Consider the following 27,234-nt stretch of genomic DNA (forward strand, 5'->3'; position numbering starts at 1 on the left):
CACACCTGTCAGAATGGCTAAAATTAACAACACAAGAAACAATAGGTGCTGGCGAGGATATAGAGAAAGGAGAACCCTTGTGCACTGTTGGTGCAAAAGCAAACTGGTACAGCCACTGTAGAAGACAGTATGGAGGTTCCTCAAAAAGTTAAAACTAAAACAACCCTACAACCTAGCAATTGCACTACCAGATATTTCCCCAGTTAATACAAAAATACTATTTCAAAGGGATACATGCACCCCAGTGTTTATAGCAGCATTTTCTACAATAGCCAAATTATGGAAACAGTCTAAGTATCCATCAACCGATGAATGGATAAAGAACATATGGTATCTCTCTCTCTCTCTCTCTTGCCCCCCCCCCATGCTCTTAACTACAGAGATCAAACTGATGGTTACCAGAGGGTGGGTGCGTAGGGGGATGGGTTAAAACGGGATGGAGATTAAGGAGTACATTTGTTGTGATGAGCACGAGGTGTTGTATGGAAGTGCTGAATCATTATACTGTACACCAGAAATTAATATTATACTATATATTAACTAACTGGAATTTAAATTAAAAATTAGGAAAAAAAAAAAGACACGCACACCTGTGTTTACTGCAGCATTAGTTACAGTAGTGAACATATGGAAGCAGCCTAAAGGCCCATTGATAAATGAATAGATAAACAAGATGTGGTATATATATACAATGTATATAACTGAGCCATAAAAAAGAATGAGATCTTTCCATTTGTGACAAAACGATGGACTTAGAGGATATTATGTTAAGTGAAATAAGACAGAGAAAGACAAATACCATATGACTTTACTTATATGTGGAATCTAAAACAAAAGAATACGCAAACAAATAAACCAACAAAAACAAAAAACGAATTATAAAATATAGAGAATAACTGCTTGTTGCCAGAGTGGAGGGATTTGGGCGGCGGATGGGAAAAATAAATGAAGGGAATTAAGAATATAAAATTTCAGTTATAAAATAAATCACTGAAATGTAAAGTACATCATGGAGATTATTTTTTTGACAATAATAGTGTAATAACATTGTATGGTGATAGCAACTACACTTATCATGGTGAGCATAGGTTAATGTATAGAACTGTCAATTCATTATGTTGTACCTGAAACTAATACAACTAATATTAGTTATACTAATTAATATGAGTATATCAACTATACTTCAAGGGGAAAAAAAGACACTGAATCAGTACTGAAAAAACTCCCATGAAAAGTCCAGGACAGGATGGCTGCACAGGTGAACTCTTCAAACATTTAAAGAATAGTTTATAACTATTTTTCTCAAATTATTTTAAAAAGTTGAGGAGGATGGAACACTTTTACACTCATTTATGAGGCCAGCATCGCCTTCATACCAAAATCAGACAAGGACACTATCAAAAAAAAAAAAAAAATTACAGGCTAATATCCCTGATGAACATTGCTTGCAAAACTCCTCAACAAAATAGTAGCAAACTGCATTTAACAATACCTTGAAAGGATTATACTCCATGATATTATGAAATTTATTTCAGGGATGCAAGGATAGCTTAACATGTGCCAATCATTCAAAGTGATCCAGAACATTAACAAAACAAAGGTTTAAAATTATATCATTTCCATAGATGCATAAAAAGTGACAAAATGTAACATCCAATTATGATAAAACTCTCAACAAAGTGTTTATAGCAGAACATACCTCATCATAATAAAGGGCATATATGACAATTCCACAGCTAACATCATACTTAACAGTGAAAAATGGAAGGATTTTTTTTTTTTCTAAGATCAGGAACAAGACAAGGATGCCCATTCTCTCCACTTTTATTCAACACAGCATTGGCATTTGTAGCCACAGCAAAGTAGGCAAGAGAAAGAAATATAAAACATTGAAATTGGAAAGGAAGAACTAAAACTGTCAGTCTTTGCTGATCACGTGTTACTATTTATAGAAAACCCTAAAGACTCCATCAAAACATATTAGATCTAATAAATGAATTCATTACAATTGCAGGATAAAACATTAATATACAGAAACCTGTTTTGTTTTTGTACACTAATAACAACCAGAAAGAGAAATTAAGAATATTACCCCATTTACAATTTCATCAAAAAGAATAAAATACCAAGGAATATTTAAACCAAGGAGGTGAAAGACCTGTATTCTGAAAACTATATTACTTAAAGGAATTGAAGACTACCCAAATAAATGGAAAGATATACTGTGCTCATGGATCGGAAGAATTAATATTGTTAAAATACCCATACTACTAATAGCAATCTGAAGAGCCTCTGCAATCCCTATCAGAATACCAGTGACATTTTTTACAGATAGAAGAAATAATCTTAAAATATGTGTGGAACCATAAAAGACCCTGAATAGCCAAAGCAATCTTGGGAAAGAACAAAGCTGGAAGTATCACACTCCCAGATTTCATACCGTACTACAAAAGCCATAATATGGAATACAGTATGGTACTCATACAAAAACCAACACAAAGACCAATGGAGCAGAAGAAAGAGCCCAGAAATACACCCATGCTTATATAGTCTATAAATCTATGACAAAGAAGGTAAAAATATACATTGGAGAAAATGCAAAAGAAGGAACTGGACCACTTTCTTATACCACAAACAAAAATAAACTCAAATTGTCTTAAGGACTTAAATATAAGACTTTAAACCATAAAACTCCTAGAAGGCAGTAAGTTTTTGACATCCATCTTAGCAGTACTGTTTTGGATCTGTCTCTTCAGGCAAGGACAACAAAAACAAAAATTTTAAAATGGAACTACATCAAACTAAAAGCTTTTGCACATCAAAGGAAACTATCAACAAAACAAAACAAAAAGGTAACCTAATGAATAGGAGAAGATATTTGCAAGTGATACATTCAGTAAGGGGTTGATACGCAAAGCATACAAAGAACTCCTACAACTAAGTATCCAAAAAATGTGCTATAAAATTGGTAGAGGACCTGAATAGACATTTCTCCAAAAAAGAAATACAGATCGTCAGCAGGCATATGGAAAGATGATCAAATCAGTAATCATTAGGGAAATTCAAAACCACAGTGAGATACCGCTACACCTATCAGAATGGCTGCCATCAAAAAGACAAGAAATAACAAATGGCGGCAAGCATGTGGAGAAAAGGCGGCCTTTATGCACTGTTGGTGGGAATGTTAAGTTGGTGCAGCCGGTACGGAAAACAGTATGTGGATGTTCCTAAAAAATTAAAGATAGAACCCCTGTATTGTTTAACAGTACCATTCGTGCGTATTCATTTGAAGATGAAAACACTGATTTGAAAAGACATATGCACCCCTGTGTTCGTCACACCATTACTTACCATAGCCAAGATACAGAACAACCTACGTGTATAATGGAATATTAGCCATAAAAGAATGAAATCTTGCCATTTTGCAACTACATGGATGGATGTAGAGGGCATTATGCTATGTGAAATAAGTCAGACAGAAATACAAATACTACATGATTTTACTTAAATATGGAATCTAAAATGCAGATCAAATGAACGAACAAAGCAAAACAGAGATTCATGGATACAGAGAACAAACTGATGGTTTTCCAGAAGGGATGAACATTGGAGGCTGGATAAAATAGATGAAAGTGACTAAGAGGCGTAATCTTCATTTATAAAATAAATAAGTTACAGCGTAGTGATTATAGTCAATATTATAAAAACATTGTGTGGTGACAAATGGTAACTAGACTTATGGTGGTCATTTCACAATGTATATAAATACCAAACGCTATGTTCTATAAGTGATTATAACTATATATAGTATAGTTATAAACTAATTAGTAGTATAATATAACTAATATGATAATTACAACTAATATAATATTGTATATCAGTTATACTTTGATAAAAAGAAAGGTAGAGATGGAACTGGGACTGAGCACCAGCAAAGCAGACAAACAAAAACAAAATCATAAGCAACAAAAGCAAAATTCAACAGATGGGACTCCATCATACAAAAAAGCTGCACAGCAAAAGAAATTATCAACAAAATGGAAAGGCAGCCGAAGATAAAGAACTCTTACATCTCTATCAAAATACAGTCCAATTAAAAAATGGGCAAAGGAACTCCAAAGAAGATATACAAATGGCCAACTAGTACATGAAAAAGGCTGAACATCACTAAGCATCACGGAAATGCAAATCAAAACCACAATGAGATACCACCTCACACCTGTCAGAACAGCTGTCATCAAAAAGACAAGAGAAAAGTGTTGGTGAAGATGTGGAGAAAAAGAAACTCTTATGCACTGGGAATGTAAATTGGTGCAGCCACAATGGGAAATGGTATGGAGGTTCCTCAGAAAATTAAAAAATAGAACTATCGTAAGATTCAGCAACTCTACTTCTAGGTATATATCCCGAGGAAATCAGGATCTTGTAGAGGTAGCTGCACTCCCACGTTCATTGCAGCATACTCACAGTAGCCAAGATAGCGAAACAATCCTAAATGTCTGTCTGTAGGTGAATGTGGTGTGGATACACAGAGTGGAATATTATTCGAGCAAGAAGGAAATCCTGACTTTGACAAAACATAAATGGACCTTTGAGAACGTTATGTAAAGTGAAATAAGTCAGAGAAAGACAAATACTGTTGCTATTACTTCCATGTGGAGTCTAAAAAAGCTGAACTCGTAGTAGAATGGTGTTTTAGCAGGGCTGTGGGGTGTAGGGAATGGGGAGATACTGGTCAAAGGGCCCAAACTTCCAGTTATAAGATGAATAAATTCTGGGGATCTAAATAACAGCTTGGCGATTACAGTTAATCATACTGTATTATATACTTAAAAGATACTAAGAGAGTAGATTTTAAATGTTCTCACCACAAAAAAAGAAATTATGTGAAACGATGTGTTAACTAACCCTCTTGTGTTGTGGTAATCATTTTACAACATAAGTTATCAAATTATCACATTGTACATCTTAATGTCATATGCCAATTATATCTCAATAAAGTTGAAAAAAAAAAGTGGTTTTGTATTTGCATCTTCCAGTTGTAAATACAAAGTTAGCTTACTTTCTCGGTGTGGGCTCCTGGAGTACTCAGTAGTGTAAATTTGAACTGCAGCCCCAACAGAGACCTGGCTGGCTTTGCACATTCTTAGAGGTGACTGTTTCTAGTCCTACTATAGGTATCAGTACTAACTTGGAAGTTTCTTTTCCTGGCACATAGATGTTTATCAGCCAGTCTTTAATTAGTACTTTAGCTCTGTAAGATTAACCTAACGAATATTAGACCACGTTGGAAGGGTCCAGGCCTTAGCTGAGAGTTCTGTACAGCTAATATTATTTGCTTGGTGTATCCGTTTCTGAAAGTTAATTGTCTGATTTTATCTAACTTTTATTTCCCCTTTTTGTTTTGGCCTCTGAGAATCTCCTTTTCTTTCTGAAGAATTCAGCAATGTATTAATATATGTTACTTTATCTAGTATTAAGATACATTATCAAGATCCTATAAATAAATGTTGGTTGCTTATCCTGACACTCCAGGGCATTACCTAACAGACTAACCCAAGGATTATTTAAATGTCTGGGGATGTATTTTGTCATATCCCTGATTTTGCAAAGTTTCATATTAACCCATAATTCCTATCTGGTATAGATGTAAATGATTTCTATACACAAACATTCTCTACACACACACACACACACACACACACACACACACTCAGGTTATGTTAGGGGTTTATCTTGTAGGATATTAATCAGTTTGTATCTAACCTAACAGTATTATTCCAGTATTTTTTCTTAAAATCCAATACTCAATTCCCAAATGTTCTTTACAGTCATTAATAATGTAAATACACCCTTGACATGTATTCACTCTAAATTTGTATGAGAATCACGTTTTTAACTTTTTGGAAAGTATTCTTTCACATCAGGATCAAGCTGGATTGCACTCTGATAGCTTTTTTTAAAGAATCTTGCCAACCATAAGCAGAAGTAACTACTGAGGCGAAAGTAATCTTATTTTATTCTTCATTGAATCTAAGTGATAATGGGGACTAGCTCAGTCACTGGCACATGGACTATGCTCAGTCAATATTTGCTATAAAGAATGAATGAATGTATAACCATTTATGTTTGGCTATTACAGCTTTAATTTTGTTGTGTCCTTTTTAGAATCATGGTTTTTCATGAATATTTGCCTACCTTAAAAGAATCTTAATACATCTAGTTATTTCTAAAACATCATTTTATGTAATTAATTGCAGCAATAACTTTTACTCTAAACTATGTAACATATTTACTTTTATTAAAGTCTATACTTCTTCATGTGAGTGAGAGCTTTTGAAAATTGTTTTTTTATGATTTACTTTCAATTGAGTCTGGATTGTTAACCTTCATTCTTACTGCGTGAAGTTTTAGGATCTTTGTACAGCAGGTTCTGTCTACAGCACAGATCGGCACGGCTCTGATCCCGGAGAGCTAGGGGAGTGGCGGGGCCCCTCACTCATGCCAGTTTGCTTAAAGCCTTGTTGGTCAGTTCCAGAGGTCAATTTTCTGGACATTACTGCCTGCTAATTGCTTCCCCACTGTGATCATCCACATTCTGATAAGCCAGATTTATATTAATAGCTATGGTTGATATTGCTAAATATTTTGGTTATTTCAAAAGTTTTTTGGTACACTTATAACATTTATGGGAAAAGGGTTTTCATAGCTATCTATTTCCCCAACCTCCCAGGAGTAACCTCATCTAAAATGTTTTTTCCTTGTCCTAAGTACTTTAGTTTTCTTATTTATATGATTAATGCATATTAATTATAGAATAACAGGAGAATAAAGGGGGTGAAATATAACGTTAGATGCTTTAGAAAGTAGGGAACGCTTACTAGTGCATCGTCTATCCAGATTTAGGGCTGATACCATCTGTCCCTGTCTATCTGAGTCTCTTCTCCCCTATTGTTCAGCTTACTTCCAGTGCTGGTCTGTTAACAGAAATTGATGGCACACAGTCTAGCAATTGTGTTTCCTTAATTCACTGTGGTAACTGATAAACATTGTTATCAGAATCTGGCAAGTGGTTGGAAATTTTCCATAAATGTTCCTGGGGGCTTTCAGAATTGTTATGCTTTTGTGAGAGATTGAGATATGATGGCTTTGGGTATGCAATGGTAGCAACAGCACAAGGGGATTGTGATTATCTTAGATCTAATATTTGATCTAACTTTGAACAAGTTACTTACTCTTTCTAAACCTGGGTCCCTATTATTTAAATTGAGATTATACCTCCTCATAGGGTGATTTTAAGAATTAAATGATACAGTATATAAATAATGAGCAATGTACACAGTGCAAAATAAGAGCTTAAAAGTTATAGTATATTTATTTTGATATTGTTTTCTGCTACTCTGATGCCACATTTTCCTGTAAGTTTTGCTTGGCTGGCAGCAGAGATAATAGGAATTCAAGTTAAAAAAAAAAAAAAAAGATCTGGGGATGTACTATATGGTGACTAATATAACAAAATAAAAATTATTTAAAAATTTTTTAAAAAGATCTGAATCTAACACTAGACTCTGGCCCTCCCCATGTGAACTTAACATTTCTGAGTGTCACTTACTTCAGTTTTTAAACGGGAAATGTCATTATCAGTGTTGTCGAGATACCAGATGGAGTGTCCCAAGTCTTTTGTCTAAATCTTTAGGCAGAAGAAACTAGCATAATTCTGATTGTTCCAGTAGTTTTTAGTTAGCTTTACTTGGTTTCATGCATTAGTAGTTATATGAATAGATAGAATAGAAATAGGAGGAATGATTCAGTATTCTAATATATATCCATAGGCAGTCCTTCCACATAACCAATCTCTGTCACTGTTTAGTGATGATTATATACCTTTGATCTGAAATTGGGTTTTTTTGAAGATTTTATCTATTTTTTTCAGACAGAGAGAGCACAAGTGTGTGGGGAGGGGGCAGGTAGAGGGAGAGAGAGAAGCACACTCCCCACTGAGCAGGGAGCCCGATGGTGCTCCATCCCAGGACCCTGAGATCATGACCTGAGCTGAAGGCAGATGTTTAACCAGCTAAGCCACCCAGGTGCCCCTAAAATTGTTTTCTTTTCATTTATTTCACAGAATTCATTTGTGAACTTGCAAGCGCTCACCACTTTTCTGTTATCCTGTTGTGAAGTGTGATTTATCTAATATTAGTGATGCATGTACATCTTTAAAAATGTCAGTGACTCAACAGTGCAAACTGTTTTGATTAAATGAGAAGGCATATGGTTTCTACAGCCTCCCCACATCCTTTGGAGTGCATAAAATGCCATGTTTTTAGTATTTACTTTTGACTTTCACTCAAATGTCACACAGTCCCTAATGATAAGGAAATGAAATTTTTTTCTATTAATTTGTTGCCTTTGAGAAGTTGGTCATAAATAAGCACAGTCCCCTCTGTATATAGGCAGATGGCTGTTTTAAAGCTTGTTGGGTAGGGCTCCAGAGCTTTCCAGATTCTGAGTCACAATGAACAAGTCATTTTTGAAAATGACCATCTAACAGAAATCACTGCCTTTGCCCCACCCAAGCCCATGTGATCATCTTCCAGGAAATATGAGAACTTTTATGAAGGTGCCACTAGTCCCTTTGGGGGGCTTTTGGATACTTCTGGACAGTCTTCAGCTCCAATCCCAATAAGTGCTTAGCAGATAAAAAAGTTAAAATATCTATATATAATTATAATTCTGCTTTTTAACATGTTATAGGAACTTAAATAGACATAGCTTTTCCTATATCTCTATTACATTTTGCTTACTTGAGACTAATTATTATAGCTCAGAGAGTTCATTTGAATTTTATTCTGCTACCACAGCACTAGTGGTCTCTACCAGTATTGCAGAGTTTAAATTTTGATTTGAAAGATTTTGTTCAAATTATTCATTAAAAACTAACCATGCCGAGTACTGTGGCATGCTATTGGAAGAGTCCATGCAATTACAATCTTTACTTTTTAGATGCAGTTTATTCACCCATTCTGAATCTTATGCAGTCCCTACTGTATGTAAAAGAAATCCTAAGGGCTTGCTCAGCGGCCTTGTTGAAATCAATGTGTTCTGTGTCTGGGACTGCTTTTGACAAAACATAGCAACTCTACCACAATAGGACAGGAATTAAAGTTAGTGTGGCCTGACATTGTTTCTTAATTGATGCACTTTCCCAGTGGACTCTGTATGCTCTTCTTAGTTCTCAAAATTTTCTGCATAGCAATGTCCTCAAATGGTCCTAGAATCCATATATATTATTCTGTGGATTAAGACATGAACGTTCATATTTTTAAAAATTCACATAACACTTCCCACTTCTATTCCTTTAAGTGCCTTTTGTATGGCTTCTCAGTAATTATAATATTATTAATTCCATCTACAAGTACTTTGTATACTTTAGGATAAAGTTCTTCAAATTTTAATTTCAGTTCAGATAGCCAGTTGCTCATATACTCATTATATTTGAAACTTTAATTCTGCTTTATCTTTTATATATATTATTTTTTATTATCTCCACACCAAAGATCATTTCTTTGAATGGGAAAAATGGTAATAAGATAGTTTTTCTTTTGTCATGTGTTAATTTTATACCATTTTTTCATAATGAGACTGCCCCTTCCTTGTCCTTTTTTGCTGTGGACCTAAGCAAATATTTGTTTGCCTTCTGATTTTTTTTAAAAAGCCTTGCTTTATTTTGAAGCTCCATGATAAATACACCCTGATGTAGTTCAGTGTCATTACATAGTTTAACTTTGCCCCTTACTTACACCTCTTCTCCCAGCAATCAGTTGACCCATACCTGTGTGCTTAACTCTTCCTCAGGCTCTTGGCTCTCACCTGTTCCATAACAGTGATCCAGGGAGCCATGGATAATTTCATTTCAAACTAGTAGTTTAGCAGTGCTTCTGGAACTTCTGACCTCACATTCTAGTCCCAATAAACATTTTTTGTGCCTTGTTCCCTGTCTGGCAGGGATGGAAATGGAGTTCCTGTCTTATTTACCTCTTCTTGCTTTTCTGCGTTTGTCAGCCTTCCCAATGTCCTACCATCTACTCAAAACTGAGATCCTGCTATCTACAGATAGATCATGGTGCTTCAAACATAACCTCTTCTCAGGATCCTCTGTTCTTTCGTTGTACTCATCAGGGTGCCGTTATCTCTCGCCGTTCTTCTGATGTGGCCTGAACTTCTTTGCTATCGCGCTGTCCTTCCAAACACACTTTGTAGGAGTTCCTCCCAGTGTAAATAAAGCCTGTGTCTTCCCTTTGGAAACTGCCAGGCTCTAGTTTGTAGATTTCCACTTAGTGGCACCTCTGAGATTTCCAGAATCTTGCCCTTGGGTTTATACATAGTTTTAGAGTAAAACCCTACTATAATAAAGGCCTACTTGGAATTTTTGCCTTAAAGAATTGGGCTGTACCATATGTCAGTCATATGTACATATTTTGGGCCAACCACAGAGCTTGAGCTAAGCCTTCTTAGTCAATACCTTGTTTTTTCCTAATTTTCACTTTTTTTCTTTCTTTTTTAAACTGAGAAGTGTTCTTAGTCTGGAGATAGGCACCCACTGAGAGTCTCTTATCATTGTAGTCAAAAGAGATTAAATTCTCTGGGAACTAAAGCCAAAGGAGCAGATTCTGCATGTCTTTACCTATACGGTTTTCCTCTGGCATGTCAGTCCCGAGCTCAGTCATACCTGTGCTTCTCCTCCTCGACAGAAGCAGTGGGGTGGAGGAGGTGCAAGCTCTCTGTAAAGCTGCAGATGTGATGGGGGGAAAAAGGAGGGAGACATCTTTCTATTTCCATCTGATTATCTTCCTTTCTCAGACTTAAAAATAGCTAACGTTCATTTTACCAAGCACCATTACAAGTATTTACATGGGTTAACTCATTTATGAAATAGTAGCTATTCTTAGCCTCCTTCTATAGATGAGAAAACGAAGCTACAGAGAAGTATAGTAACTGATCCGTGGTCACATAGGTAGTACGTTACAGAGGCAGGTTTGAACAACAGGTAGTCTGACTTCAGAGTCTGAGGTTTTAACTAGATTAACTCACCTCTCAGAGATAGGAATAGTAGTAGTAATAGTTGTAAGAATAGTAGTAGTAGTAGTAGTAGTACTACTACTAGTTAATACCAGCAGCAGAGAGATAGGCAAGGCGCATCAAGTTTTGGAAGCCTCCTGATAGGTTATGAGATAGAATTCTTAGAGAACATATAGATGATTACAGAATCCAAGTGTATCCCAAATGTTCATGAAAATGCTATATAGCAATACCATTTTGATAATGATAATTCTGTTATAAATTTCATTTCTTGTCTTTAATGGCTAGTGGTAAATTTTTAAGTAAAAAGGGAACTGAAGACAATGCTATATGTCATCTGTTCTTACTTCTCATCCATGACTCTTAGGTTTACTGATTTATCTTATTTACTGTAGGAGGAAGGTATAGATAATTCCAATTTTTCCAATCCATGGTTTTGCATATGTTTAAGAGAGTACGTACTCAGGAATGTTAAAAAGTGATCTTAAAATTAAGATAATTCAATTTATAATAGCATGCAAAATAACAAAATGCTTTGGAATAATTATCAAAAGTAGTACATCTTTGCAGAAAACTACAAAACATTGTTGAAAATAAAGAGAAAAAATATTTCATGTTTATGGAGTCTAAGATTTAATATCATTAAGATGATAATATTTCTCAAATTGATCTAGAGATTCAGCATAATTGCTATCAAAATCCCAGCCTCCTTTTTTTTTGCAGAAATTAACATGCTGCTAAAGTTCACATGGAAATGAAAGGAGCCCAGAGTAACTAAAACAATCTTGAAAAGAGAAAAAAGTTGGAGGATTCACATGTCCTAACTTCAAAACTTACTACAAATCTACGGCAATCAAGACACTGTGGTTCTGGTCTAAGGATAGGCATATATATTAATACAATAGAACCGAGACTCCATCAGTACACCCTTACATTTATAGTCAGTTGATTTTAACAAGAATGCCAAGGCAATTCAATGGAATAAATTCCTTTTTTCAGCAAATGGTGAACAAGCAGACACCCACATACAAATGGACCATCTACCAAAATTAACTCAAAATGGATCATAGACCTAAAAAGATAAAACTGTAGACTCTGAGAAGGAAACAGATGAATAAATACTTGTGACCTGGAGTTAGGCATTTGTTTCTTAGATATGACCCCAAAAGAAAAAAAATAGACAAACTTTTGTGTTATTAATGATACCACCACGAGAACAGACATTCCACAGAATGGGAGAAGATATTTACAAATTATATATCTGATATGGGGCCTGTATCTAGACTATATAAAAAAGCTCTTATAACTCAACAATAAGAAAATAAATAAACCTGCTAAAAATAGCTAAAGAATTTGAATAGATATTTCTGCAAAGAAGATATCCAAATAGCCAATGAACTCATGAAAAGATACTCAGAATCATCAGTAATTAGGGAAGTGCAAATCAAAACCACAGTGAGAATCCACTTCACACCATACAATAGGATGGCTAAAATAAAAAGAAATAGCAAGTGTTGATGAGGATGTAATGAAAATATGGAAAAATTGCAATCATTGTATATCGCTGGTGGCAATATCAAATGGTATAGTCACTTTAGAAAGTAGTCTGTCAGTTCCTCAAAACAACACAGTGTTACAATGTTATTGAGTAATGCCACTCCTAAGATATGTATCCAAGAGAATTAGAAATCTGTACCTACCCAAAAACCTGTACATAGCAGCATTATTCCTAATAGCCAATAGGTGGAAACAACTCAAATGTCCATTGATTGGTGAGTGGATAAACAGAAGTGGTATATCCATACAATGGACTATTATTTAATGACTCAGGCAGTATTCGATTCCAGAGTCCACAAACCTAACCCCGTGACTACCCTCATAATTTATTTCTCACTCTCTAATATACCTTTTATTTTACTGTGAATTTTTTTCTTTATCTCCTTAAGACTTAAATATTAAGAAAGGAGGTAAACAACAAGAGCATCAGTGAATTACCCAACAGAATTTGTTTTAGAGCTTGGATAAGGGTATTCTTTTTTTCAGGTACAAACAAAAATGTAAACAATCTGCAAAAAAAATGGCACCGGAGAATTACAGAGGGTGCGAGTCTTAGCCAGTTACATTATTGAGAAACAACAATAAATATGATTTCCTATGGTAATAAACTGATGTGGTTTTAGGATTGAGCTGACTTAAAAACTATTAAGAACTAGTTATGCATATCCAGATCTATAATAGAAATTTCTTGAACTCTATAATCTGTTCACTATCTCATTGTCATTGATTAACTTTTAAAGTATATTATTAAAATACCAATTTGAGAAAAATCTATGTTAACTGTTTATCTTAAAGGACACAGGTGACATTTCCTACTTTCATGTGGCATTATTTAGCATTGTCATTTAAACATTTTATATACAAAAGTAATGTCTCCTCAGTATGATTTTACTCTATAGAACATGACAGGGTAGGTGCTGGTTCTTTGTTTCAGGATACTTCTGAAACTTCCTTTCTCCAAAATACATTAAGGGACATGTTTAATGAAGTTCCAGCTATGAGTTATACACAACTTAATGTGATTAATTATCAAATGGCCTTTCTCCTAATAAAAATATAGTTTATTGTCTCCCATTGTCCTTTCACATTTATTTAGTGGTATTTTTGCTGCCTCTAGATGAAAATTTAGAGCCCTACATTTTTTTCTCCTCTCTCTAAAGTGCCTCTTTTTTGACTTATGGAGAACAAAGAAGTCCTTCCCACCTGTCTCCAGTGTAGAGTGGAATTCATAGTGCACCAATATCTATCCCAAAAGACATCTTCAAACTCCATTCTTTCACCTTTTATATCTAGATCTATAGCTATGCTTATATCTAGTGGGTAAGGGCTTAAGAGTATTATCTTCTTTATTCATTCTATGTATGGTCTATCATCTAAATATAATTATTTATTTTGATACTTCAACTAAAACTTCCATTTCAGCACTTTGTCATACATTTCAAAATATTAACTGCTGTACAAAATTTTATTATATAGTTATAATTTGCCTATTTCATGATTTTGCTTAAGAATAACCCAGAATTATGCTGACACCTTCTGTACTCCTGACAGTATGGATTTAGTAATAAAGTCTTAGAAATTTCCCACTAAATATGTTTTGACGTGACTTGATAAAAATAGAAACCTATTCATTTTTATCTTTAGTTTCAGGTGCAGCATTATGTGTCCCAGAGTCTGGTAACCCTAGGAAGTTGCAGCTTGTTGAGAAAATCTATAATATCTCTGCTTCTATCAGAAGTAAACAGCTTCACTGATGTTCTGGGTACCATCAATCAGGTACATATAGCCTGAAACTGTAACTCTTATTTATAGTTAATACAGCTATAGACTTTTCTTTCTTTTTCTCCTCTCTTTGCTTCCTGCCAGGTTGATATTTTAGTTATTGCCATTTTTTTCCTAGAGTATGTGAATACTATTACTGTCTACTAAAATTACAAAGATATTTTCAGAAAATCATTTTCAAAATAATACCATCTTATCATCCTTACATGTATATGTATGCCAAAGGTGCCACTGATGACAAGGAATGCTTACGTGAATGGCCTTAAATCTCTGTAACTGGGCAGCATGTTCCTAAAGCAAAACAGTGAGAGAAAAGTGAATGGGAGAGGTGCTAAATGTAAACAAAGCTTCTCACCAGTGGTTTTTATTTCTAATTGCTCATGAGAATCATCTGGTTAACTGATAAACATCCTGTTGCGAAGCCATATGCTAGTTCAATTAAATGGAGGTCTGTGGGTTTAAGATGCAGGTATTGGTATTCTTAAAGCTCTTCAGGTATCCCAGTGTGCAGCCAAGGTTGAAAACTCATGCTCTAGGTCCTCTCATCTGTGCAAGCTCTCACATCAATGCTGATAAACGTGCCTAAGGAACAGAAGCCGTTCCTATATTTTAATGTTGACCCTGGTATGTTATGTGTTCACTTTGTCAACCATTGTAATATCATTACCATCTCTGTGGTAGAATTAAGCACAATTAAAGGAAATCAGAGGAAGAAATGTTTTGGTAAAGAAGAACAAATTTATTAGAAAAAATATTATGTATATAATTTTAAATAACGTTTAACCATTACTTATATCTGTGTTCCCTACATTTAACAATATATTCCAAAAATACTGTATAATCTAATTGAATTCACTGAATAATATGATAAACCATCTAGGCAGCAATTTTTCAAGGGACTACTAAATGGTAAACTCTCGTAAGTGTTCTGTGAGATTTTTTTAAAGTAATTATTACTGATGTTAAGGAGCTAAAAATCCATTTGGGAAACAGTGAAGTGCTAAAATACTTGGTGCTTGTAAGAGCTCCAACATCAAGGAATCGATCAAGGTAGGTTGCAGGTCCCTGAAAGGGCTTCATGGAAAAGAAACAACTTGAAAAATGTATTTGAAAAGCAGAAGATAACAGAATTAGGGCATTAGGTGTAATTTTTAAAATGTGTGCCCAAGGGCACCTGGGTAGCTCAGTCGGTTAAGCGTCTGACTCCTGGTGTCAGCTCAGGTCATGATCACATGCGTCATGAGATGGAGCCCTGTGTGGGGCTCTGTGCTCTGTGGGGCTCTGTGCTCCGTGGGGAGTCTGCTTGAAGATTCTCTCCCTCTGCCCCTCCCCCCACTCATGTGTGCTCTCTCTTTCTAAAATAAATAAATAAGTCTTGTAAAAAAATAAATAAAATGTGTGCCCAGCATTCTAAAAAGCAAGGTAAGGTCATGGAGTTTAAAAACAGGAAACAATGTGGGAAATGATTTTGATCAAATCAGATTATTTGTATGGAAAATAACAAAGTACAGACAAGAAATTTTTATTTACATATTCTCATTTAGTCTTCACAAATCTCCATGAAGTAGTTGTACTTTTTATTTAGTGTATAGATAAAGAAATCAAACCTTAGAGTGGTTAAGCAACTTGACCAAGATTGCAGAAGGAACATATTTTAAAGTCATAATTCAAACATAGGTATTTTGATTGTAAAATCACTTGAGAATAAGAAGAACACTACAGTAACTACTTTTTGGCAGGTAATAATGCATTAATATGCTTTACATGAATTTTCCCAATCGAGATGTTAGTATAGTTGTTTAAAGACAAAGACAGACTATTATTTGGCATTCTTATAGTAGACAACAACATTCAGTCCAGCCATTTTAAGCAGAAAGGATGCATAAGTAGCTATGGATTGTTGAGAGGGCCGAGGAAAGAAACTTCAGGCTGTACTTTCGTGAATGACTCCCATAATCACACAGCAGAATTTGGCTGCCAGAGGAATTGCTGCCTTTGTCATCATGACTAGGAAGCTGCCTGCTGAATCAAGGAGCTGCTGCTATTATCATAGGTTCCAGAAAACAGTCCTGCCACAATATACAACAGACAAATGTGTGCTCTTTGCTATACCTGTCTCACTATGTGTTTCAGTTTGAACTACAAAGGTTGTGTGAGTGCATTTGTTTCTCAACCAACTTTCTATTCATAACCCTAGCAGCAAGAGAGTATAGGAAATGTAGTTTAACCAATGCAGAGGAAAGGGATCGGGATGGCAAGATAGGAAGACCCTGAGTTTACCTCCTCCCGTGGACACACCAAGACTACAACTACATACAGAGCAACTCTGTCGGAGAAGAATGTGAAGACTGTCAGAACAACTTTAACACAGCTAAAGATATAAAGAAAAAGCCACATCAAGAAGGGCAGGGGTAGAGAAGTATTCCTGTTGGGAGCCAAAACCCCCAGCGTGACAACCAACAAATTAGAGAGAGATCACAGGTGTGGAGGTCCTTCCTGAAGAGTGAGAGAAGCCCACACTGATCACCTCCACCCTTCAAGGATATGTACCAGGAAGGTAAGCCCCCATAATATCTGGATTTGGAAATCAGTAGGACTTAACTCTAGGATCTTTGAAAATCAGTAGGGCTTAGCTTCAGGAGAGGCAGAGGGCTATAAGAAGCTGACATTGTTCTTCATGGCCTGAGCACAATCTCACTCACTCTGGGACTCAGCATAGAGGCAGCAGTTTGAAAAGCACGTGGGCCATACATGAAGGAGATTTACTGACTACTTTTAGGGCATGTGCTGGAGGAGCAGGGATCTATAGGAACTTTCTCTGGGAACAGAAGTGCTGGCAGGCACCATTTTTCTTACCCTCCTTCAGCCTAGTTAGCCCATGCTAGTTCTGAACATTCTCCATCTACCCTGATAGCACTGGGTGACCCACCCTGGTGTTCTGTGGCTTCCCTACTCAAACCCACCTACCCTGCCAGGTGCCCTTCCAAAGCGGTTCCCACCCTGCCATACATCGTGGGCAGTCTTGGCCAGGTCCAGGACTCCTCCAAAGCAACCCCTGCCCCAGAGAGGGAGGGAAGAGCCTGACTCAGAAGTACCTCCACAACGGTTGCCACTAGGCCTCCCAACCAGCCACACCGGCAACTAAACCCACCCACCAGCTGCAGCCCGGACTCTCAGCCAACAACTGGGGGCCACACACAGTCTGCACAAGGAACACCCCTGGAGTGCCTGGGTCTGATGACCAGGAGGTATTGCACTCCTGTGCCCACAAAATGCCACACAGAAACAAGTTCAGAGAGTCAGGCAAAATAAGGAAACAGAAGAATATATTCCAAATGAAAGAACAAGACAAAAACCTCAGAAAAAGAACGAAGTAAAATGGAGATATGCAATCTACCTGATGAAGAGTTCAAAGTAATGGTCATAAAGGTGCTCACTGAACTGGGGAGAAGAATTGATAAACACAATGAGAGCTTCAAAAAAGAGATAGTATAAAAAGGAACCAGGTTATCAGAGCTGAAAAAATGCAGTAACTGAAAAGAAAAATACACTAGAGGGAATCAATTAGAGGGTGCAAAAGAATGGATGAACAATCTGAAAGGGTAGTGGAAGTCATCCAAACTGAACAACAAAATGAAAAAAGAATTTTAAATAGGAGGATAGGTTAAGGGACTTCTGGAACATCATCAAATGTATAGCACTCACATTATAAGTATTTCAGAAGAAAAAGAGAAGGGGCCAGAAAAATTATTTGAAGAAATAATAACTGAAAACTTGCCAAACCTGTGGAAGGAAATACATAACCAGATCCAGGAAGCGTAGAGGGCCCCAATAAAGATGAAGTCAAAGAGGTCTACACTAAGACATTAATAATTAAAATGTCAAAAATTAAAGATAAAGATAAAATATTAAATGTAGTAAGAGAAAAGCAACTAGTTTCATACAAAGTAACACCCATAAGACTGTCAGCTGATTTTTCAGTAGAAATTTCACAGGCCAGATGAGAGTGGCATGATCTGTTCAAAGTGCTGAAAGTAAATACACTACAACCGAGTATGCTCTACCCAGGAAGGCTATCATTCAGAATTGAAGGAAACATAGTTTCTCGAACAAAAGTTAAAGGAGTTCATTTTCAGTAAACCAATCTTATAATAAATGTTAAAGGGACTTCTTTAAGTTGAAGAGAGGCCATAAGAAGAAGTAAGAAAATTATGAAATAAAAAATTTCACTGGTAAAAGCAAACATATGGTGAAGGTAGTAAATCAATCAGTTATAAAGCTAGTATGAAGGTTAAAAGACAAAAGTAGTTAAGTCAGTTATATCTATAATAACTAGTTAAGGGATACACAAAAAGATGTAAAATATCACATCAGAGGTATAAAATATGGGGAGGAAGGTCAAAAATGTAGTGCTTTTACAAAGTGTTCAAAGTTAAGTCACCATCAACTTAAAATAGCCTGCAGAATACTTAGGATGTTCTATATGAACCTTACGGTAACCACAAACCAAAAACCTGTAAAAGACATACAAAAGATAGAGAATGGAATCCTAACATAACACTAAAAAATAATCATCAAACCACAAGAAAAGAGAACAAGAAAGGAACATTGAACTACAAAACAACCAGAAAGCAATTAAGAGAATGGCAGTAAGTGTATACCTAGTAATAATTACTTTAAATGTAAATGAACTATGTGCCCCAATTTAAAAAATAAAAATAAAATGACTAAATGGATAAAGGAAAAAAAAAAAAAGACCCACCTATATGTTTCCTAAAAGAGACTCACTTCAGAGCTAAAATGTAAATTACAAGCCAATATCCCTAATGAGCATAGATGCAAAAATTCTCAACAAAATGTTAGCAAACCAAACTCAATAATACGTTAAAAGGATCATACTCCATGCCCACTGGAGTTCATTCCAGGGGTGCAAGGAGAATTTAACATCCACAGTCAATGTGATACACCACATTAACAAAACAGAGTATAAAAATCGTATCATCTCAAGAGATGCAGAAAAAGCATTTGGCAAAATTCATCATTTATGGTTAAAAACTTTCAACAAAGTGGGTACAGAGGGAATGCATTGCAACCTAATAAAGTCCATATATGACAAACCCACAGTTAAGTTAGCATACTCCATAGTAAAATGCTGAAAGCTATTCTTCTAAGATCAGGAATAAGACAAGGATGCCCATTCTCCACTTTTATCCAACATAGTATAGGAAGTCATAGCTATAGCAATTAGGCAAGAAAAGAAATAAAACAGTCACTATTCGCAGATGACATACTATGTAGAGAAAACCCTAAAGACTCCACCAAAAATCTATTACATGTAATAAATGAATTAAGTAAAATTGTAGAATACAAAATCAATAAAAAAAATCTGTTGTGTTTCTATATAATAATAATATCAGAGAAATTAAGAATAAAACATTTAAAATTGCATCAAAAAGAATAAAATATCTAGAAATAAATTTAACCAAGGAGGTAAAAGACCTGTATTCTGAAAACTACAAGACATTGATGAAAGAAATTAAACATAACACAATTAAATGGAAAGACATTGTGTTCAGAGATTAAAGAATATTATTAACATATCCATATTACTCAAACTCATCTATAGATTTAATGAAATCCCTATCAGAATTCCAATGAAATTTTTCACAGAACTAGAATAAATCATCATAAAATTTGTATGGAACCACAAAAGACCCCAAATAATCAAAGCAGTTCTTGAGAAGAATAACAGTGGAGGCATCACACTCCCCCAAATTTCAAACTGTACTAACAAAGCTATAGTAATCAAAATAGTTACAGCACTTGTCTAAAAAGCAACACATAGATCAATGGAACAGGATAGAGAGCCCAGAAATAAACCCATACTTATATGATCAATTAATCTACCACAAAGGGGACAAGAATGTACAATGGGGAAAAGACCATCTCTTCAATAAGTGGTGCTGAGAAAAATGGACAGCTACATGCAAAATAATGAAACTAGACCACTTTCTTACCATACACAAAAAAGAAGCTCAGGGGCGCCTGGGTGGTACAGCGGTTAAGCGTCTGCCTTCGGCTCAGGGCGTGATCCCAGCGTTCTGGGATTGAGCCCCACATCAGGCTCCTATGCTATGAGCCTGCTTCTTCCTCTCCCACTCCCCCTGCTTGTGTTCCCTCTCTCACTGGCTGTCTCTATCTCTGTAGAATAAATAAATAAAATCTTAAAAAAAAAAAAAAAGAAGCTCAAATGGTTTAAAGACGTAAATGTAAGACCTGAAACAATAAGACTTCTGGAAGAAAATATAGGCAGAAATGCTTTGACATCAGTCCAAGTAATTTTCCTTCGGATATGTCTCTCATGCAAGGTTAACAAAAGAAAAAATAAACAGTGGGACCACATCAAACTACAAAGCTTGTGCACAATGAAGGAGATCATCAACAAAATGAAAAAGCAACCTATTGAGGGGAGAAGGTACTTGCAAATGATGTATTGGCTAAGGAGTTAATATCCAGAATACAGAAAGAACTCCCACAACTCAGTAACAACAACAACAGAACACTTGATTAAAAAATGGGCAGAGGATCTGAATAGACATTTCTCCAAAGAAGACATATAGATGGCCATCAGGCACATGGAAAGATACTCAGCGTTACTAATCATTGGGAAAATGCAAATCAAAACCAATGAGATAACACCTCACACTTAACAGAATGGCTGGTATCAAAAAGAAAATAAGAGGTACTGCTGAGGACGTGAAGAGGGAACCCCCTTGTACTGATGGTGAGAATATAAATTGGTCTAACCACTATGGACAACAGTACAAAGCTTCCCCAAAAAATTAATAATAGAACTGCCATATCATCCAGCAGTTGCACTTCTGGGTATTTATTTGAAGAAGATGAAAACATTAATTTGAAAAAATACATGTACCCCTTTGTTCATTGCAGCATTATTTACAATAGCCAAAATATGAAAGCAACGTAGGTGTCTGTGATAAATGAAATGATAAAGAAAGATACAGTACACACACATAGACACACAGTGGAGTATTACTCAGCATAAAAAAAAGAATGAAATCTTGCCATTTGTGACAACAGGGGGGTTCCTAGAAGTGAAATAAATGAGACAGAGAGAGACATATGATTTAACTTATATATGGAATCTAGAAAAACAAAACAAATGAACAAACAAAACCGAAACAGACTTACAGATACAAAGAACAAACTGGTGGTTACCAGAATGAAGTGGGGTGAGAGGACAGGCAAAATAGGTGAAGGCGATTAAGAGGTACAAACTTCCAGTTATAAAATAAATACGTGATAGGAATGTAATGTACATCATAGGGAATATAGTCAATTATATTATATAATTTTGTATGGTAATAGATGGTAACTGGACCTGTCATGGTGATCATTCCTAATGTATAAAAATATCAAATCACTGTCTTATTTATCTGAAACTAATATCTACTGTAAGTATATTTCAATAAAAAAAGAGATAATGTAGTTTTATGCTTTTTCAGCTTTGCTATTTGAAGAGGTGATAGAACGGCTATTGATGTAGTCAGTCCAAGGGGTCCATCACATCTAAGGCTCAGAGATTCAGTTATATGCTGGTAGGAGATGGAATCAGAGTAGGAGCCAACACAGGCAAAGGGCATGACTAGAGGGAGGCTATTTATTTGGGACTGTCAGTGCAATAAACCTTCCACAAGCAGCAATAGAGATAACCACTGTATATAAGGGGTGTTATCCAGAGGACTCCAGGAGAGATTCAGTGTGAAGGAGAGGAGAATCAGTGGAAAAATTAATACTATAAAACTAAGAGATAAGAAAAATGATGTCATTGAGGATAATTAGGAAGGAATGCTTGTGAAAAGAGTAAGTTTACTTTAGATATATTAAATTTAAGGAAACATTGAAGTAATCTAAATGTAGGCACAAGGCAATATGAAATTAAAATTTGAAAGAAAGGAAAGGGGCATACCTAAAAATTTGGGAAATATCACAACTATATGGCAATCATAAAATCAATCAGAAAGAGAATAGGAAACAATGAATCATGGAACACTACATCAAAAGCTAATGATGTACTGTATGGTGACTAACATATCATAATTTAAAAAAAGAGAATAGGGACTCAGAGAAAAGTAAGGTGAAATGGGAAAGGATGTACAAAGAAAAAACAAGCTTTATTTCAATAAGAATGTTAGATGGCTATTATATATGCCAAGCTTAAATGGTTTAAAATTTTTGTCAGATATAGAGTAATATATATTTATAACATATAATATGGATTATGCAAGAAATCTAAAAATAAAATACTAATATTAATATCATACTCCACATTTTATGTCTTTCCAGTTTTCTTTTTAACTCTTAGAGGTTCTTGCTCCCCAAAATAATTTGTATCATATAGCACATAGTTTTGCTTTCTGCTTTCTTGTGTAATAGCATATCATTAGCACTTTTCATGATTTTGCTTTCATAAGAAAATGTGATTTTTAGTGACTCAGTAGTATCTTATATTCACATTCTTGATTTATTTAGTCTTTGTTGAACATATAGGTTATTGCTATATGAATTGACCGCTGATGGTATCAATTATTTTCTGAAACTGATTCATGGAGATACATTTCAGAAGTTGACCTTATTACACTAGCTGCATTCAACTCATATTAGCAATTTGTATCCCAAACTTACATATTAAAATGATTGTTTTTGAAAAAGCATAGATCTTTTTTTGAAAAGCATAGATATAAAAATATCTAATTATTTATTCAAAGGAACTTAAAAAGTCAAGGAAGTTTACTATTAACAGAGTTAGCCTCTCCAGTGTAAGCTAAAAATCTAGATAAATATATGAATTCATGAATTTCAGACAACAGGCAGTACAGGGAGCGCTTAGGTGGCTCAGTTGGTTAAGCATCTGCCTTTGGCTCAGGTCATGATCTCCAGTTCCTGGGATCAAGCCAGTGTCAGGCTCCCTGCTGAGCAGGGAGTCTACTTCTACCCCTCCTCCCCATTCGTGTGCTCTCTCTCTCTCTCTTTTCTCTCTCTTGCTCTCGCTAAGTAAATAAATAAAATCTTAAAAAAAAAAAAAAAAGGCAGTGCCAAACTGTGATTCCTAAGACGAGGGAAACAAATGTTAGGAGACCCATGATCACATTGACTTTGGCCTAGAGGACCTTTCTGGAGTGTGACATAGGTGGAACCCAACCACAGGAAGAAGTAAGACTATATTTAGAGTCAACATGATAGTAATGTAGAAGATCTTAGGGAGTTTACCAAAAAGCTACCAAACAGATAATCTTGAAAAAGACCCACCCACTTATGGCTAATTGATTTTAGACATAGCTAAGGTAATCCAATTGAGAACCAACCAACAACTCAATATAAAAACAAGCAAAAAATTTGAACACAGAAAAGAAGATATACTAATGGCCTATAAATACAGGAATAATGCACAATATCATCAGTCATCAGAAAAATACATTGAACAGTGGCCAGAATGGCTAAAATTGAAAAGAGTAACACTACTGAATTTGGGTGGGGGTGTGGGAACTCATTAATTGCTACTGGGAGTGTAAAGCTGACTGGCAGTTTCTCAGAAGGTTAATTATATGCTTACCATATGGCTGAGCAATTCAAGCGCTATGTTGACTAAACAATTGTTCAGGAGTGTACATAGCATTTTAATTTTGATTATCAATCTGGAAATAACTCATATTCCCAATAAGAGAAGAATCGATAAGCAAGTTATCTTGAACATATTCAGTGGAATGAATACTAAATTCAGTATTGAATCAGTAATACACACAACAGCAGAGATGAACCTAAAAAGTACTAGGCTAAGAAAAAAAAGCCAGACACAAAAGAACATATATGGTATGATTAAATTTCTCTGAAGTTCTAAAATTAGGCAAAACTAATGTATGGTGAAAGATATTGCAGTAGTGGTTGACTTACTTAAGTAAGTGTACTTACTTAAATGCAGTTCTCTTGGGTCTTGAAAAAATTGTTTATATGATGGTGAGGATACCTACTTGGAGTCTTTTCTTTATCAACTAATTAAAATTAAGTTTTTATTTGTTTGGAGTGACAGAATTTTCTCATCATGATTATTGTATATTTACCATCTGTGACATAATCACTTTGGTTTTCTATTTATTTTGAAAATGACTTTGAAAAAGTGGCTTCTGTAGGATTCCATAAACTGCTGACATATTGGTTTTCTAAGGGCCTGCATTGTTTGGCTGTTCAAAACTGAGAACAAAATCAAGATATTGATTTTAATTTCTCAATCATTATGCCATTGGGACCTTGTGTTGGAAAGCTTTGTGAGTAACTACTTTCAATGGCTTTCTTCCTCTTCAAGCAGCTGTCACTTAGGAAAAGCCAGTCAGTAAACAAATAGTTACAAAGCATCTGTGGGGTAAATATCTCTATCAAAAGCAACAGACAAGTTTTCTGTTTTGTTTATAAGAATTTTGTTATAAGTTTGCAGATTTCTCTGGGTAACTAGATGGTATGTGATTTTCATAGAATCAGCCTTCTGATCCGGAATTACTAAAATTTTATGCTACTGAAAGCTGGCTTATCAATATATTTTATTTTTAAACTTTAACAAAAGTAGAGTGCACTGTTTATGTGGAAAGGTGACATGGAAAAAGAGGCATTACTATTGTTGACAATGCTGCTATAAACGCCAAGGTGCATCTATCTCTTTGCATTAGCATTTTTTGTATTTGGGTAAATACCTAATAGTGCAATTGCTCGGTCATAGGGTAGCTCTATTTTTAGCTTTTTGAGGAACCTCTATACTCTTTTCCAGAGTGGCTGCACCAGTTTGCATTCCCTCCAACAGTGCACAAGGGTTTCCCTTTCTCCACATCCTCACCAACACCTTTTGTTTCTTGTGTTGTTAATTTTTGTGAGGTGATATCTCATTGTAGTTTTGATTTGTATTTCCCTGATGATGAGTGATGTGATACTGAGCCACTTTTCCTGTGTCTGATGACCATCTGATGTAAATCTTCTTTGGAAAAATGTCTGTTCATGTCTTCTGCCCATTTTTAACTGGATTATTTGTTTTTTGGGTGTTGGGTTTTATAAGTTCTATATATATTTTGGATACTGACCCTTTATCAGATATATCATTTGCAAATATGTAATTCCATAGGATTTTAGTTTTATTTTTTCCTTTGTTGTACAGAGGCTTTTTATTTTGATGAAGTCCCAATAGTTTATTTTTACTTTTGTTTCCCTTGCCTCAGGAGACCTATCTAATAGGAAGTTGCTACAGCTGATGTCAGAGGGGTTACTGCCTGTGTTCTCCTCTAGGACTTAGATGGCTTCCTGTCTCACATTTAGGTCTTTTGTCCATTTTGAATTTATTTTTGTGTATAGTATAAAAACATGGTGCAGTTCCACTCTTTTAAGTGTTGCTGTCCAGTTTTCCCAGCACCACTTGTTGAAGAGACTGTCTTGTCTTTTTTCCTGCTTTGTCAAAGATTAATTGACCATGTAGTTGTGGGTTCATTTCAGGGTTTTCCCACCCTGTTCCATTGATGTGTGTGTATACTTCTGTGGAAAGAGCCCAAATGTCCATTGACTGGTGAATGGATGAGGAAGATATGGGGTGTGTGTGTGTGTACGTGTGTATAATGAAATATTACTCAGCCATAAGCCAAGAATAAAATTTTGCTATTTGCAATGACATGGATGGAGCTAAAGGGTATTTTGCTAAGTGAAATAAGTCCGTCAGAGAAAGACAAATACCATATGATTTCACTCATATGTGCAATTTAAGAGACAAAACAAACGAATATAGGGGGAGAAAAAGGAGAGAAGAAAACCAAGAAACAGACTCTCAACTATACAGAACAAACTGATGGTTACCAGAGGGAATGTGGGGGGGGAAGGATCGGTTAATAGCGGATGGGGATAAAGAGTACACTTATTGTGATGAGCACCGGGTGTTGTATGTAAGTGTTAAATCACTAAATTCTACACCTGAAACTAGTATTACACTGTACACTGCAAGTTAGCTAACTGGAACTTACATAAAAATTGAAAAGGTGGAGGCACCAGGGTGGCTCAGTCAGTTAAGTATCTGACTCTTGATTTTGGCTCAGGTCATGATCTCAGGGTGGAGACACTGAGCCCTGAAATGGCCTCCTTGCTCAGCAGGGAGTCTGCTTGAGATTCTCTCATTCCCCTCCCTCTGTCCCAAATCCCTGTACTCTCTGTCTCTCTGTCAGTCTCTAAAATAAATAAATCTGTAAATTTTTTTTAAAAAAGAAAGGAAAAGAGGCATAAATGCTTAGTTTATACTTTATATGAATGTTAAAGAATCCTAACTCCAGTCTAGCTCCAATCTGGGCCCCATTAACCAACCTCTCACCTTGATATGAGGATAAGTAGGAAGGTGGTAAAGACAGCATTTTACAAAGAAGCTGAAATCAATCAAAAGACAGTTTCTGTGGAGTGTCAAGTAAAATCAGATAGGCAGAGAATGCCGAAGCAAGACAGGAAATAGACAATGGGGGTCAGTCTTAGCCCTAGCAAAATACTTGCTGACACTTGTGAGCAAACTCATGACTGAATTGCCAAATTGAATTCTATGAGTCAGAGAGCTATATTTATTCAACACAAGCTTTACAAATAATTTTAAAGAGATAGACAAGCAAAGGGCACAGATGAAGTAGAAAGGGACGTGGGACACCCTGTGTGCTTCACAGGGTCCTTGTTTGAGACATGTTTCTCTGTCCGTGAATGATGGATGAGGTCCCCCAGTGAGATTCTACAGGG

General features: G+C 35.6%; 1 protein-coding gene across 1 annotated transcript in view; it reads left to right on the forward strand.

The window, feature by feature from the left end:
* The window catches only part of MEI4 (meiotic double-stranded break formation protein 4), a 182,019-nt gene that overhangs the window by 98,545 nt on the left and 56,240 nt on the right, over positions 1–27,234 (forward strand). Inside the window, exon 3 of the mRNA XM_026507039.4 lies at positions 14,281–14,412. Within this exon, the coding sequence (XP_026362824.3) occupies positions 14,281–14,412 (132 nt within the window). The remainder of the gene's footprint in view (positions 1–14,280; positions 14,413–27,234) is intronic.

This window comes from Ursus arctos, unplaced genomic scaffold (genome assembly GCF_023065955.2).
Source record: "Ursus arctos isolate Adak ecotype North America unplaced genomic scaffold, UrsArc2.0 scaffold_29, whole genome shotgun sequence".
NCBI classification, from domain to species: domain Eukaryota; kingdom Metazoa; phylum Chordata; class Mammalia; order Carnivora; family Ursidae; genus Ursus; species Ursus arctos.